Raw genomic sequence first — 16,342 nt, forward strand, 5'->3', positions numbered from 1 at the left:
AATTCAGAACCAACAAACGCCAAACTTCTCAAGATTTTGATGAATCGTAGAAGGATTTGTTGACATCAAAGGCTGATTTGTTAAAGCTTCAACTCCTGAAAATGTCTACAGCTTTTTTATTTAATATGACTGTAAAATGAAGTCTGGTTCTATTTATGAAGAGCAAATCTTAACCCCTTGAGACCGCTCTGTAGTTCTCTGCCTCCTGACAAGTAAAGATTTGTTTGTTACTTTTGCATGGATTATGAGTATGTTCACACTTGCACAGACAACACATCCACATAAGGACTAACTCGGGACTAAACCCAGAACTACATCAGGACTAAACCGGGACTAGAGGTGAACCGAACAAGGTCAACGCCAACTTTCACCTGGGCTCAATCCAGGACCCGTGCAGCACCCATGCACAACCCATGCACGACCCATGCAGGACCCATGCACGACCCGTGAAGTACCCATGCACGACCCGTGAAGTACCCATGCACGACCCGTGAAGTACCCATGCACGACCCGTGAAGTACCCATGAAGTACCCGTGAAGTACCCATGCACGACCCGTGAAGTACCCATGCACGACCCGTGAAGTACCCATGCACGACCCGTGAAGTACCCATGCACGACCCGTGAAGTACCCATGCACGACCCGTGAAGTACCCATGCACGACCCGTGAAGTACCCATGCACGACCCGTGAAGTACCCATGCACGACCCGTGAAGTACCCATGCACGACCCGTGAAGTACCCATGCACGACCCGTGAAGTACCCATGCACGACCCGTGAAGTACCCATGCACGACCCGTGAAGTACCCATGCACGACCCGTGAAGTACCCATGAAGTACCCGTGAAGTACCCATGAAGTACCCGTGAAGTACCCATGAAGTACCCGTGAAGTACCCATGCACGACCCGTGAAGTACCCATGCACGACCCGTGAAGTACCCATGCACGACCCGTGAAGTACCCATGCACGACCCGTGAAGTACCCATGCACGACCCGTGAAGTACCCATGCACGACCCGTGAAGTACCCATGCACGACCCGTGAAGTACCCATGAAGTACCCGTGAAGTACCCATGAAGTACCCGTGAAGTACCCATGAAGTACCCGTGAAGTACCCATGCACGACCCGTGAAGTACCCATGCACGACCCGTGAAGTACCCATGCACGACCCGTGAAGTACCCATGCACGACCCGTGAAGTACCCATGCACGACCCGTGAAGTACCCATGCACGACCCGTGAAGTACCCATGCACGACCCGTGAAGTACCCATGCACGACCCGTGAAGTACCCATGCACGACCCGTGAAGTACCCATGCACGACCCGTGAAGTACCCATGCACGACCCGTGAAGTACCCATGCACGACCCGTGAAGTACCCATGCACGACCCGTGAAGTACCCATGCACGTACCCGTGAAGTACCCATGCACGTACCCGTGAAGTACCCATGCAAGTACCCGTGAAGTACCCATGCAAGTACCCGTGAAGTACCCATGCACGACCCGTGAAGTACCCATGCACGACCCGTGAAGTACCCATGCACGACCCGTGAAGTACCCATGCACGACCCGTGAAGTACCCATGAAGTACCCGTGAAGTACCCATGCACGACCCGTGAAGTACCCATGCACGACCCGTGAAGTACCCATGCACGACCCGTGAAGTACCCATGCACGACCCGTGAAGTACCCATGCACGACCCGTGAAGTACCCATGAAGTACCCGTGAAGTACCCATGCACGACCCGTGAAGTACCCATGCACGACCCGTGAAGTACCCATGCACGACCCGTGAAGTACCCATGCACGACCCGTGAAGTACCCATGAAGTACCCGTGAAGTACCCGTGCACGACCCGTGAAGTACCCGTGAACGACCCGTGAACGACCCGTGAAGTACCCATGCACGACCCGTGAAGTACCCATGCACGACCCGTGAAGTACCCATGCACGACCCGTGAAGTACCCATGCACGACCCGTGAAGTACCCATGCACGACCCGTGAAGTACCCATGCAAGTACCCGTGAAGTACCCATGCAAGTACCCGTGAAGTACCCATGCACGACCCGTGAAGTACCCATGCACGACCCGTGAAGTACCCATGCACGACCCGTGAAGTACCCATGCACGACCCGTGAAGTACCCATGCACGACCCGTGAAGTACCCATGCACGACCCGTGAAGTACCCATGCACGACCCGTGAAGTACCCATGAAGTACCCGTGAAGTACCCATGCACGACCCGTGAAGTACCCATGCACGACCCGTGAAGTACCCATGAAGTACCCGTGAAGTACCCATGAAGTACCCGTGAAGTACCCATGCACGACCCGTGAAGTACCCATGCACGACCCGTGAAGTACCCATGCACGACCCGTGAAGTACCCATGCACGACCCGTGAAGTACCCATGCACGACCCGTGAAGTACCCATGCACGACCCGTGAAGTACCCATGCACGACCCGTGAAGTACCCATGCACGACCCGTGAAGTACCCATGCACGACCCGTGAAGTACCCATGCACGACCCGTGAAGTACCCATGCACGACCCGTGAAGTACCCATGCACGACCCGTGAAGTACCCATGAAGTACCCGTGAAGTACCCATGCACGACCCGTGAAGTACCCATGCACGACCCGTGAAGTACCCATGCACGACCCGTGAAGTACCCATGCACGACCCGTGAAGTACCCATGCACGACCCGTGAAGTACCCATGCACGACCCATGCAGGACTTTGGCTTCTTCAGTCACATCTTCTGACTATTTTTAAATGTTTGCAAAGTGAATTAAAACATTTGCCTGAAGCTCTTAGACTGACACATTTGTATAGTATTCAAGAAACCAATGACCAATGAAGTAAGAAAACTAAGAAAAGTATTTTAAAAAGTATCCTGCTGTGACCTGGAGAGTAATCGCCTGCAAATCTAGCGAAACCTGTTGTTTACAGTACACGTCTTCTTCAGCTCGTAGTTCTTTCCATTTAGGGCCTGGATAAACATTTGGAAAGGTGTTTTATCCCTCTGGACTTATCAGTGACAAGAGCAAACCATAAAACAAGTGTGGCCTCTTTCTCCCTCTCTCCAACAACACACTGGATGCATTAGTCAAGATTCAAATGTATCAGTGTTGCATTTAGTTTGAAGGACGTGTTTTTACTCCTGCTTCACTGGACAGGTTTCTGCTGTCCGATTTGCTTGAAACTTTCAGCAATTCCTCACAAAATAGAGCCATATTACTTTCTAAATTGATCTAAAACTGGGTAAATGTTCTGAATCAATAGCTGCATTGCTCAATCTTCAAACTTGCGGCGTCTTAAATGAAGAGTTTATATTAACCAGCTCTTCCCAAAGCCTTTGAAACATCACTAGCATTCGCATAAACCAGCTTTCTGACCCGTGCCAAGCTTGGAATAGATTTTCCAGACGACTACGTGAAGCGCCATCAATAACGCACCAATCGTAGAGACCGATTTGGTCACAAGGTGTTGCTATGACAAAATACTCTCTCTTCTTGCGAGTTCCCAGCGCTGATGAAAGTGTCTTTGTGTTTCCAGGGTGTGATATCGTCCTGGATCCACTCGGAGGTTCGGACACCAACAAGGGCTACAACCTGCTCAAGCCGATGGGCAAACTCATCAGCTACGGTAAGTCGGGATTCGCACTCCTACAAATGCATGTTATTGTTGCGGTTTCCCATGACGATTGTGCGGTTCAAGGTGAGCGTTAGGATGGTCTGTTCAGGAGGGAGGTGATCACGCAGTACTGGTAATGAGATGCGTTTATTTCATGGTGTTTTAAGACGTGGTAAGGCTTTTAGGTGACAAATCTGTTCTTAAAAGTTACTTCTGCTGACTAGGCCTTGTCACGATAGCCAATTTGCAAGTGCGACTTATATTGCTACAGAAAAATATCACTGTAAACCATAATATTGAAACTACTTTATGCCACAATCATCCCAAAAAATAAAAAAAAACAGATATTCCCAGAAAACCCTTTATGTAACCCCTTGAATGTATGTTATTGTTATAAAAAAACTGAACTGTCATCTTGTAGTGCAAAAAAAGCAAAATAAAATGTTCACACGATAAATATTGAGCCCCATAAATATTGTTTAAGCTGTTATTTATTGAACGATAAGTGGATATATTGTAATTATCATGGCGGGCCTCCTGCTAGCACATTAACTAACTCTAAACCAGTTTCCCAACCCTAAATTTAACCCGTTTTCGAACTTCGACTGACCAATCACAGCACTCCAGACTCAGTTTTCAATTGAGACAACACATATTCTCGGGCTGTCGATTATTATTTTAGTAGTTATTTTTTCATCATTTATGGATTTTTCACCAAATAAAGATTGAAATATGGTGACTGAAAGCTTCTATATAGAGAATATTTTTTGGGTAAACTGTTATTGATAAAGATTAGGAGAATTCACACGTACGCCGGTGTGTGGAGTGTCAACAATCGTATGCAACTGGACAAGAGTCTTGAAAATGACACCCGAGTATCCTTCAGCACTTGTGTTTTCCTCTAAATTTCCACAAACTATTCCCACTATTCAATATTCCCGAAACAAATTTAAAGGCCATCTCGATAATGGAAATATTTGTGTGCTTTGTGCCGCCGGTGTCTTCTGGGCTTTTTCAAACATCGACATTCTCAGAAGCGAGTTTCCAAAAAAAACGAGCAAAACTAATCCTGTATCGTTTGGATTGGAGTCAGTATTTATGACTATTTTGGCATTTTCATATCTTTGTGAAAAATGGGCCTCGATTCTCTTGACCTTTGAGTAAAACGCAAACGTAGCTCGCTTGAAAAACGCCCGACAGCGCCCCACAGTGGACAGAGGCAGGAATCAAGCACGTCAAGTGACATTTTGAAGTAATTGTACATCTCTCTTTTTGACACAATAATGTTCCTTTTTAAAGATTGCTTTGCTTGACTAAAGGTTTTGACTTTCTCTTCCGACCATGAGAAAGTTTATTAGTGGAAGGAGCTTTATGTTGCAGTGATTTGTGTGATGGTATGTGCGTTATTTCACGTCCAATTACACCAACTCTTCGTCATGGATGCGATTTTGGTGAAGGATCCGCCACCTGCTCGTCTTCGTGAAGCCGTCTTTGTTTTGCCTCAGTATGGCATTGACTCCTCCCAGGCCAAGTTACGGGTCGGATCTGGGGAGAGGCGAACCCGCTCAGGTAGAACGTGTGTAGTTTGTACGCATTTTTGCAGCAGTTTAACGCCGTACTGCAAATTGGCGACATGTTTGGTTTGGTTAACGTTCTTAAGATCTCAATTGGCAGCTTGAATTATCAGTTTCAGTTCTTCCTGAGGTTCCGCCTCGAGTTAATTACATACATTTTAGTTTTATTTATACTCGACGCACACACTTGACGCGTATCAAGACACGGAAGCCCAATGTGAAAGACAAGACGACTCGTGACATGTCCATTTCGCTTAACGCATAAATGTACGTCTCTGGCAGCAATTTACTATTCGTATTTGCAAGAGTCTAAGATATCATCAGCAATCATTACAGTTTATGCGTGTAATTAATCGACAATTGTGACAAGCGAGCAAACGTCTGAACTCTGGGATGCGACACAGATACGGACGTCACGATGTCATTTTTACGTTGCGATTGTTGTGAGGGAAAACGTCACGATTTAACCGATTGTTCAAGATTGTAGACACCGTGACCAAACAACAGTGAAATCTTTAAAAAACGAAATGCATTCTCGTGGTCTGACATGTTATTACTCCTCAAGTTTGTGATCGGCTTTTAAAATTGCACTTCCTGAAAGATGACAAAGTTAAATGTTAAATCAAAGTTTGTACATTTAGGTCTATTTTGGGCCTGTATGACGAACAAAAAACACTTAAATTTGCTTCTAAAATTGACACGATTATTATCTTTTGGTTCTTATTGTGACCTGGATAATCACAATTATCGATGAACCTAATAATCGAGACACCCTTCGAAACCGATGACCCGCTCGATATCGATCTGTATTTAAAAAAAAAAAACGCAGAGAAAAATCATGCCAGACTTTCCCGGGAAACATAGATCAGATGCAACTTTTCGCAGTATTTTTCACTGCGTACTTTTGATGCGGCGGAGCTTCTCGGTGACCTCGACTCGTGGGAAGCCCCTTCTTTTCGACTCCCTCTTGTCGCGATGCCAATCTCGAGAGGAGTGTACGCTGGGCAGTGCCGGCATCCACGAGAACGGGGCCCCTCGCCGAGCGCCCTCCTCACCCGTCCACCCCTCTGCGAGGTCTGCCCCGGGACCTCCTCTCGTCCTCGCTTCCTCTCGCACTCCTCTTCCAGTTTATCACAAGCGTGCGCGGTGAACAATGAGGGTCCTATGCAGCGGGAGCAGGAATGTGTCTCTGTATTCTGTGAGTTCAGGCGGTCGGGTCAGAGCGTTGTCCTCTTTTACCCCCAGGAAAGGGTAGTGGGTGGTAGTAGTGGTAGTAATAGTCGTGTAGTAAGTGCTTTTTGAGAGCAACAGTATGTAACCGTGATGAAAAAAGGGAAGTAGTGGAAAAAAACAAAACTTCTGTCAGCAAACGTTTCAAGAGTGAATACGTTTTGCCACTCATCCACGTCGCTTCTTCTTTGTTTCATTTGTTCATAAGTAGTGTGGCTAAAAGCACCAATTGTAGCGGTTAATAAACACTACTTAGGTTGAAGATAAAGTCACACATCGACAGCCTCATGACTCAATGTTTGGCCACAATGTAGGGTTTTTTTCACAATTAGAAACGATTTTTTACAGCCAAAAAATGCCAATCCATCTGTATAATAATAATAACCTTGAAAAATGACATTGTGCTATGAGGCCGACTCTACATCTCCATGAAGATGTACACTTCAGTCACTGCACTACAGTCTCAGTAAAAACACCTGTAATGGAAAAAATGAGACAAGCAGGTGGAAAGTTTCATGCTGAAACAATATTGTAGAGTGACGCTGTATCTTAAGGCCGTTTGCAAAAGAAAATAACAAAAAACAAACTTTGCAGAGACATTAGTTATTGTATTGGCCACTCTTTACTTTATACTGTGCAACAATAGGGCCATAATGGGATGGAAATGTCCAGGCAACTTGGATAAAAGGGACATTGTGTGTGTATATATATATATATATATATATATATATATATATATATATATATATATAATATTAGAAACGTGTGGTTCAGAGAGAAGCTGCAGGGGCCACGAGGAGGTGGTGGCGACAGGAGCAGAGGTGCTAAAGCTTTAAGACGTGTGCGAGAAGTGGAAACGACCCCGACCGAGGGCTGGTAATCAAAAAGGCGTAACGTGACATTGGTAAACTCGCAGAAGGGTCACGCATCCATTTTCTAAAGATAAATAACTCTCTTGAATCTAATTATCGCAGGCGAAGTGGATGTATCTGCTATTAATAGTGTTGTTAAGTGGACGTTCGCTGCTCGTCATCAGAAGCTCCTCAATTTTGCCCAAAATATTGCTTTTTCCCGTGTATTTCGAAGCGTCATTTTGAAAAGCGTAATTTAAACGTATGTATCTTGCCGTTTATTCATCTTGGGCTCCTTTTCGTTTGGGCCCGTAAAAAGGATGGTATTTCATTACGGTGTATTCACAAAGTACGCCGTCTTAACAAAACTTTTCACCTGGCTTTGATTTGGCAAAGAGTTTATTGCGGAAGCGTTTTATTAAGTTTATGGCGTTTTGCGTGGGACAAAAGTGGCATTATTTAGAGATTTTGCTCTAAGAAAGAAGGTGCCGTTACCAGAATGTTATCCAGCAACACTTTGTCTCGTTCCTAACACTTTTAAGAATCTAGTAAACGTAACCAAACAAAAAAATTATTAAATTATTATTATTGTGGCATAAATTGGCAGCGTTTTAGGGGAAAATGTCAGCATATTAGCATAGTTTTATCTTGAAAGAAAGAGAGCTGCCTAAATATGTCTGGTACAAAAAATAAACTTAAAAAAACCCTCTTAAAGTAAAATTTATGGAAGACTAAATGAACCTTTGTTGAACCAGTATCAAAGAAATGTTTTTGGCTAGTATTCTGGAGTTATTATGAAGCTTTAATGTGCGTCACAAAGTCGTTTTATGTACATTTGTGTCCACTGTCCAGAGAGCAGACATTTAACACCGGGTTTATTCCAAATGCAAGGCGCGGCTCGAGACTAAACGCTCGACTCGTGAACTCTCTCTGCAGGCGCGGCGAACATGTTGGCGGGCCAGAAGAAGAACCTGATCGCGGTGGCCAAGAACTGGTACCATCAGTTCTCCATCCACACGCTGAGCCTGATCCAGGGGAACAAGTCTGTGTGCGGGTACCACCTGGGTTACCTGGACGGGGAGACGGAGCTCATCACCCACACCATGAACACCCTCCTGGAGCTCTACCAACAGGGCAAGATCAAGCCGCGCATCGACTCCACCTGGCATCTCGAACAGGTACCGGCGCCACACTGTCCACACTGTCCACACTGTCCCGCGCCACACTGTCCACACTGTCCCGCGCCACACTGTCCACACTGTCCCGCGCCACACTGTCCAGCGCCACACTGTCCCGCGCCACACTGTCCCGCGCCACACTGTCCACACTGTCCCGCGCCACACTGTCCCGCTCCACACTGTCCCGCGCCACACTGTCCCGCGCCACCCTGTCCCGCTCCACACTGTCCCGCGCCACCCTGTCCCGCTCCACACTGTCCCGCGCCACACTGTCCCGCGCCACACTGTCCCGCGCCACACTGTCCCGCGCCACCCTGTCCCGCGCCACCCTGTCCCGCGCCACACTGTCCCGCGCCACACTGTCCCGCGCCACACTGTCCCGCGCCACCCTGTCCCGCGCCACACTGTCCAAACTGTCCACACTGTCCCGCGCCACACTGTCCACACTGTCCCGCGCCACACTGTCCACACTGTCCCGCGCCACACTGTCCACACTGTCCCGCGCCACACTGTCCACACTGTCCCGCGCCACACTGTCCACACTGTCCACACTGTCCACACTGTCCCGCGCCACACTGTCCACACTGTCCCGCGCCACACTGTCCACACTGTCCACACTGTCCACACTGTCCAAACTGTCCCGCGCCACACTGTCCACACTGTCCACACTGTCCACACTGTCCACACTGTCCACACTGTCTACACTGTCCCGCGCCACACTGTCCCGTGCGGAGTGAGAAACTGTCTTTTGGCCTTGTCATTACGGAAGAAATTATAATTGTTAATAATTTGTTAAGAAAATGTCTTAAAGGAGGTGTTGAGTCAAGCTATCAGGGCTGTAGTCTTCTCATTATTGTCAATTAATCGGTAGATGGTGCCTTAGTCCAAAGTATTTTTTATATATTTTTTCAGGATTTTTGAATTTTAATTTATTTTTTCCATCTTTTTTTTGCCTTTTTCATATTTTTAAAAACATTATATATTTCCTTTATTTAATATAAAACGTTTAGTCTTTTTTGTCTTTTTTCTGTCTTTTTTTGTTTTTTTTTAAATATTTTATATATTTTTTCTTTATTTAAACTTGCATATATTGTCTTTATTTAAACTTACTAAAACATCAAACCGGACCAAAAAGTACCACATCACATATAAAGAAATAAGATTACAGCATGTCTAGTCAACCACAAAATAATTATATTGTTTAATTTAATGATTATGTTTTGTTTTGTTTATTTTTTTTCATTTTGCTCATTTCCGTTACACTTTGGGTCCAGTCCGTGATTGTTGGTTCAGTTTGTGTCATCCATTTCTTTCCCGCCGCCAAAAGAATGTTCCAAATGTTTCCATTCATTGTGTCCATGGCAGGAGTTTTAAGGCCCAGGTAAATACTTCTGAAAGTGCTTTGTTGATCTCAGTCCAATATTTCAGAGGAACAGGACAGTAGAGCCATGAGCCGCCTGCCACAGTTTCTCCAGCAGTTAACGCATTTCCTTATGAGTTGTGGGCACTTTGACAAAACAGGAACATTTGATTCATTTTTCCCACAGAATTCTTTTCAAACATGTGATTTTGCACTCCTCCATTGGGCTTTATAAGTATTTGACCATTCTTTGTCAATCCGTCTAGTGTTTTTCAACCTTTTTGAGCCTACAAAAACAAAATAGACCTTTTAAATTAGAACATGTGGTAGACAATTAGGCAATGATGACAGTTTTTCTTTATATGTTGATACAGATGTGTGTTCGGGACAAAATGGTAATTTCTTCAGTTAAATGCGACAAAAAAATTCAACTCAAATTGGACAGGTTCTCGAGGCAGAAAATCAGTGTCTTGGTTAAGTTAATTGGATTTGTACTTCTCTTCTCGCATAGTTTTTGCGCGAGATCCTAAAAATGTTGTATACAGCGTCACTTCTCACCCCTTTTAGCCGGACTGTCGGCCTTTAGTTGTTTAATCTCTCTGTGGTGTTTTGGTCGACTAATGGGTTTATGTCTATTATAAGGATTTATTAGGAAAAACGGCAGAAAAAGGAAACCGGAAACACGAATTGAAACTCTTCCTTTTACATAATACACTGTTTCCTCATAGTTTTCAGTATAAATAGTGCAGTTTGAGTCCTGTGAGGGCAGTTTGGGTCAGATACAAGGTCAGGTACTGAACACTTTTGAGAACTTTAGCTAGTTTCATGCCGCTATTTTTCGTTTTAATCGGCCGGCCTTTCGTCGACCAACGGCTTCTTTCGTCGACTGCGGTCAAAAGTAGAAACCTGCCGCCGTTGCTAACGAATTGGTTGAAATGAGAGCGAGTCGCTGTGAGAATAAGGTTGGAAACCACTGAGCGACGTGACAAAAACCTCATCTTAAACCAGAAAAACAACGCTCTCTGCGCAATTGGACGCAAAGTTTCAACGTTTTTCCTCCAACTCCATTCTCGAAGCCTCGTCCCGTCACTGCTACGATTGGCTGTTGACGCAATCGGGGTTACCTTCTAGCGCATTTCAATTTAAATCCGTTTCTGCTTAAGCGCTAATTTGCTGCGGAATGAAGCTGCGTGGATTTGTACAGTTTTTCCTCCGGGCAGGTTTGTTTAGCGGGCCCGTAACACCTCGGTCCAGATGCTGTTTTGGGATTTCGATTGCGTTTAATTAAAGTCGTGGCTCATATTACAAAGCTACCTGCTTCAGAGCGCCGCGGCGTTGTCATGGAAAATGGCATCCTCGCCAAAAAACAACCCGGCCCCAGAAAGCACTCGGCCGGTCGGCGTTATGTAGCGAGCATTAGCGATGTAAACACGGTGAGTAATGCTTTAATAAGTCGCGTTCTGCTAAAATGGAGATGCGCACGGCTGATAATGTTGTTTTCATCACCTGGGTGTATATCCTCTCAACGTTTATGACTTTCTATACATACATGTTTATGGGTACTTTCGTGTACTTAAGGGTAAAACGTTGGCGTCTAACGTGTAATTCATTGTAAAGACTCGGGGATAACGTAACCGCAGGGTGTTTTTCAAAAGCTATAGTTCAAGAAGTAGTTTAGCAGTTTAAGAGGGAGATTTAAGAGATTTAATTATTGTTTTTAAAGGTAAATTAAAGGTTGAAATCTAATAGTCATGTTTTTTGAAAGCGTAAACCACCAGCATCATTTTGCTGTAATAGTATTAGGAGGAGCAGTAATAGTAGCACCAATAGTGATTCTAGTAAAGTAGTAGTCATATTTGCAGGGTTAGTTACAGAAATAACTTGCAGCTTTTAGTTCAGACTTTGGAGGAAGAAATGCTTTTGGAAGTGATTAAGTTTATTTTAGTTTTATTCAGGAAATACCGATTTTATTTTGACTTTTTTTTTTTTTGTAATTTCTCTAACCTCAAGAGGAAGAAAATTATCATAAAAAGTGATTTAAAAAAAAAAAAAAGTATTTTGGCCACATCGCCCAGCCCTACATTTATTTTAGACCTTTCCTCGGCTGAATGTCTTGACTTCCTCTTATGCTCTGAATGTATTTGCACCATCTCCAATTTATTGTGTGAATATAACGTCTATTTGAAGCTCAAACTCAAAATAGAAGGACAATAGTGTTGGTAATGAGGAGGAATCAAACCAAAACCTTTTTAGTCACTTAAATTTTTCAAGCTCTGGATTATAAATGTATCAATCCACCAGAGTTTATCTGCCAAAACCCATTCACAACTAATAAGACACAACTATTGTGATCCAAAACTGATTACACCATCGTTCACCCTTAAGTACGCCTCGCTAAGCAACAGCGTTCCAACACGAAACCGGGCCAATGACGAGCGAAACGACATCTTGGAACCGACAAGCCCGGCATCCCGCCTGAAACTCCCCTCGCTCTCGCCGCTCGTCCCCGAAGCTGCAGAGTTCAGCAGATTTACATGGGCTCATTCTGGATGATTCATGCCTCCGGGGCGCGGCCGCTTTGTCCAGCTGCGTCCCCTTCAGATGTGCACGAATACCAGGTGCTCGTACAGTATCCGCTCAGAACCGGGCGTGGCTTCAGGCGCCGCTCGACCGAGGGATAACGGCGCGTCTCGTTACCAGCCGCGGTCATTGTCTCAGTCGGAGAAACAGATTGGGATTGTCGCGGGCCAAGTTCATTAACGCCGATGTGAATTATTCAACCGCGAATGGATGAAAGACGTCGGCTCGCGGCTGTCCCGAGATGAAGCTAGTCCCGTTTTAGTTTTTACATTTACACCAACTATTTTCAGTAATAGTCACAGTCGACCACTTCTTTGCTTCTTTTCTTTCTCCGTCTTTCAATTTACGGCTATATTTGGAAAAGTGGAGGCTTTCTGGAGTTTGCGTTTTTGCTCAAAAAGATGCGTTTTTACATTCAACATTTATCGTAACGCTTGATAAGTATCTAAACTTTAAAATTCTGATTTCCTTTGGTGGTCTAAACCTTTTCACATTCGCTTGCCATATCTTTAAATGTCTTTCTTTCTATCATTGGCCTGTATTATATTTATAAGCGTTTTCGAAAGGTTTGCAAATACTATACTTGCGTAACTATTTTTGCACCACTTTTAATTTACTTGACAATCGCAGTGTTGCATTATAATACCTCATAACGGTCATTACTGTATTGACTTCAATAAATGAACAGTCATTTTTGGGAGTTACTATTTATCATTGTATACTTTTTCTGTGTATTAGTGTGGGACTGTAGTATGTTTTCTGTACTATTACTACTACTACTACTACTACTGATTCGACTCGTAAATTGTTGAATAAATAACTTTGTGTCTGTAAGGAGCGATACAAGTATTTAATTCTGTTTATTGCAGCTAATATTTTAATACTATTTCACATTTAGAATTTATTCCTACTTTCGATGCTGCTTTTGGCTTACTGTGTCTTCCGTTTCCATTTTATTGTCTATATTTTGTGCAGCGATTTGCAGTATATCGCTCTTCAACTCGCTCTAAGATGACGTTTACCATCTTTTCGAGTCGTTTCCTCTATTTAGTCGTGGCATATTTGACTTTTTTTCTGCTCGACTTTCTTAACATCTCATCTCAAAAGCCGCCATAAAAACGTGAATTACAAACGCTGGATCACTACTTCACTTTCTCAAAGCCTTCTCCTTCATCCTCCCACGTTTTCTCAAAGCTTATATCGACTTCTTCGCCGTCTCAATCCTCACAACGTATTTCCCCTTCCCGTCTTGTTTCTATGGAGACGTGCCGCGTCCGTCCGTTACCCGGGAGCGGCCCCCCGGGGCGAGCGCATCCTGGATATTTATCGCGATGTTGCGTTTCTCGTCGGGAGAACGGGTTCGGCAGTAATGACTAATGGCGCCTGATTAACGCCGCCTAATGCCACGCCCTGACCCCATTCATCACCGCGTCCGCCTCGCAAAGGCCACGGCGTTCCGCTAATCAATTACGAAGATTCAAACGAGAGAACCGGCTCGTGGTCCGCGGTCAACGGGAAGTGGAGCTGCGACTGAGCGATTGAGATGTTTTTTTTTCGCTTCGCCGTAATGCATCAGAGTGACCGATAGGGGGCAGTATGAGGAAAATCATATCATCACAACCGGGTCCTCCATATTGATCGTCACACGTTTCGATTTGAAATTGGGTTAAAAGCAAATCCAACTGGCTTCTAACATACATTTTTTGAACACAAATGGGTTTTAATCATTGTTTCGTCTTCTCAAAGCTCTGAATTTTGCTCCAAAAACATTCACTGACGTTTATCTCGATTGAATCATTAATGGGACTGAATTTCCATCTCGATTACAATGTGATTAATCGCACAGCCCGATGACATTAAACTTCTCTAAAAGTTACAGGCGCTCATAGTACTAGAGTGGCGTTGTTGTTGTGCCATTCCACACGTTCAAGGCGAAGCAAACGCATCTCCGTGGAGCCCAGCAGGGGGCGCACCCTGCACCAGGATAGTGAAATGGGACGAGCAGCGCCGCCAGTCCGACTCCTAAAGACGAGACAGATTAAACATTAGGGACCTTCACCCGAGTGCGTTTGAAGAGTTTAGGTCACGTAAGTGTCTTTGAGTACTTCTGATATCAAGGGTTTTTGGAGACGTTTGTGAGGAATATACTTCAGAATAAAAGCCTGTGTGATAAACACCCGGAAATCTCCGGAACAAACCATAAAGTTTGATGATCGCTGCCGAGGCCGTCCCCCGCCGCCATCGCTGTCTGTCTCTCCCCGTTTCTCTCCTCCCCCCGCCTCTTTCCTCTCTCCCTCTTCATTTTTGTCTCCCTCCTCTTCCTCTCTTCCTCTTCTCCCCTCCGCCTCTCTCTTCTCTCCCTCTTTCTCTCCTCTTTTTGCTCTCCCTTTCTCTCCTCCCCTTTGCATCGCTCTTCTTTCTTTTTCGTTTCGTGTTTCTCGTCTCTTTCACCTCTTTTACATCTCTCTCCTCTTCCTTTTCGTGTCTTTCCTTTCCCTTCCTCTCCTCCTCCCCTCATCTCTCTTCTCTCCCTCTTCCTCTCGTCTCTCTCCCCTCCTCTCTTTCCTCTCCTCCTCCCCTCATCCCTCATCTCTCCCTCTTCCTCTCGTCTCTCTCCCCTCCTCTCTTTCCTCTCCTCCTCCCCTCATCCCTCATCTCTCCCTCTTCCTCTCGTCTCTCTCCCCTCCTCTCTTTCCTCTCCTCCTCCCCTCATCCCTCATCTCTCCCTCTTCCTCTCGTCTCTCTCCCCTCCTCTCTTTCCTCTCCTCCTCTCCCTCATCTCTCATCTCTCCCTCTTCCTCTCGTCTCTCTCCCCTCCTCTCTTTCCTCTCCTCCTTTCCCTCATCTCTCTTCTCTCCCTCTCGTCTCTCTCCCCTCTCTTTCCTCTCCTCCTCTCCCTCATCTCTCATCTCTCCCTCTTCCTCTCGTCTCTCTCCCCTCCTCTCTTTCCTCTCCTCCTCTCCCTCATCTCTCTTCTCTCCCTCTTCCTCTCCCCTCTCTTTCCTCTCCCTCCCTCGCCTCTCCCCTGCCTCACTGCTGCGTACCAAAGTCGTCAGGGCCACGTTTCCAGGCTTGGCGTTGCTAGGAGATGGCCCTGTTGCCTTGGCGTCGGTCGCTAGGTGGTCCTCCCTCGGCTTGACTTGGAGGGCGGAGGCAGAGAGGAACAGACGGTGCAGAGTGAAGCGGTCAAAGGTGGAGCGGCGGATTAGAACACGTATCCCTTGTTCTGTTTTCCTTCAGTTTTGAGCCGGTCAGACGCCGGCTTGTGCTCGTTATGAAGCCGGCATAACGCTAATTATGAGGAAAGTGCTCGGTAAACTGAGCTAATTACCCATCGTCATTATCGAGCTGGTCACATGACGCGTACGTTGAATCTTTTGATGTCATCACGGGGAGGAAACTCGCATACTTTTTGTTTGGGAAGTGCAGGAAATATCACAATCTAAATAGTCGCGATTAGCAAAAAAAACTTGATTATTTAAGTCCTTTTTGAATAAATAATAATCTGAAAAACGTGATTCTGCTGTTACTTCATCTGTTCAGATTGTAGTTTTCTTTCAAATGCTCCTGGAAGTGTTTAAAATGTGCACGACAAAATCAAATAACGTAATATACAAAATATTGATTGCAAATTTAACTGCAATAACGGTGTTTCTCAAAAGATTGCCGTTTTGCCACTAATCAGTCCTAAATCGGTGGTGGAAGAAGTACACAAGTTTGTGAAGATAAACGGGCACCAAACATTACACAAAGTCAAAGGGAAATATCACAAGTATTGAAGTGCCAGCTGAAAAACGTAGCAGTAAAAAGTATTTCACACCGGTTTTGAGAACTATTGAAGCAACACATGTTGAGGTCTCGATGAAGAATATTGTGCTCATTTGCTCAACTGATGAATAACTTCATTTACAGTCATTTTTATTCATACATTTT

At 45.3% G+C, this 16,342-nt stretch overlaps 1 protein-coding gene across 1 annotated transcript in view; it reads left to right on the forward strand.

Annotated features, from left to right (window-relative positions):
- The window catches only part of vat1 (vesicle amine transport 1), a 73,224-nt gene that overhangs the window by 49,556 nt on the left and 7,326 nt on the right, over positions 1–16,342 (forward strand). Inside the window, exons 4-5 of the mRNA XM_072442894.1 lie at positions 3,559–3,648; positions 8,228–8,469. Coding sequence (XP_072298995.1) covers positions 3,559–3,648; positions 8,228–8,469 — 332 coding nt within the window. The remainder of the gene's footprint in view (positions 1–3,558; positions 3,649–8,227; positions 8,470–16,342) is intronic.

This window comes from Eucyclogobius newberryi, unplaced genomic scaffold (genome assembly GCF_026437365.1).
Source record: "Eucyclogobius newberryi isolate DKJ021-1_F unplaced genomic scaffold, fEucNew1.0.hap1 SCAF_13, whole genome shotgun sequence".
Taxonomy (NCBI): Eukaryota; Metazoa; Chordata; class Actinopteri; order Gobiiformes; family Gobiidae; genus Eucyclogobius; species Eucyclogobius newberryi.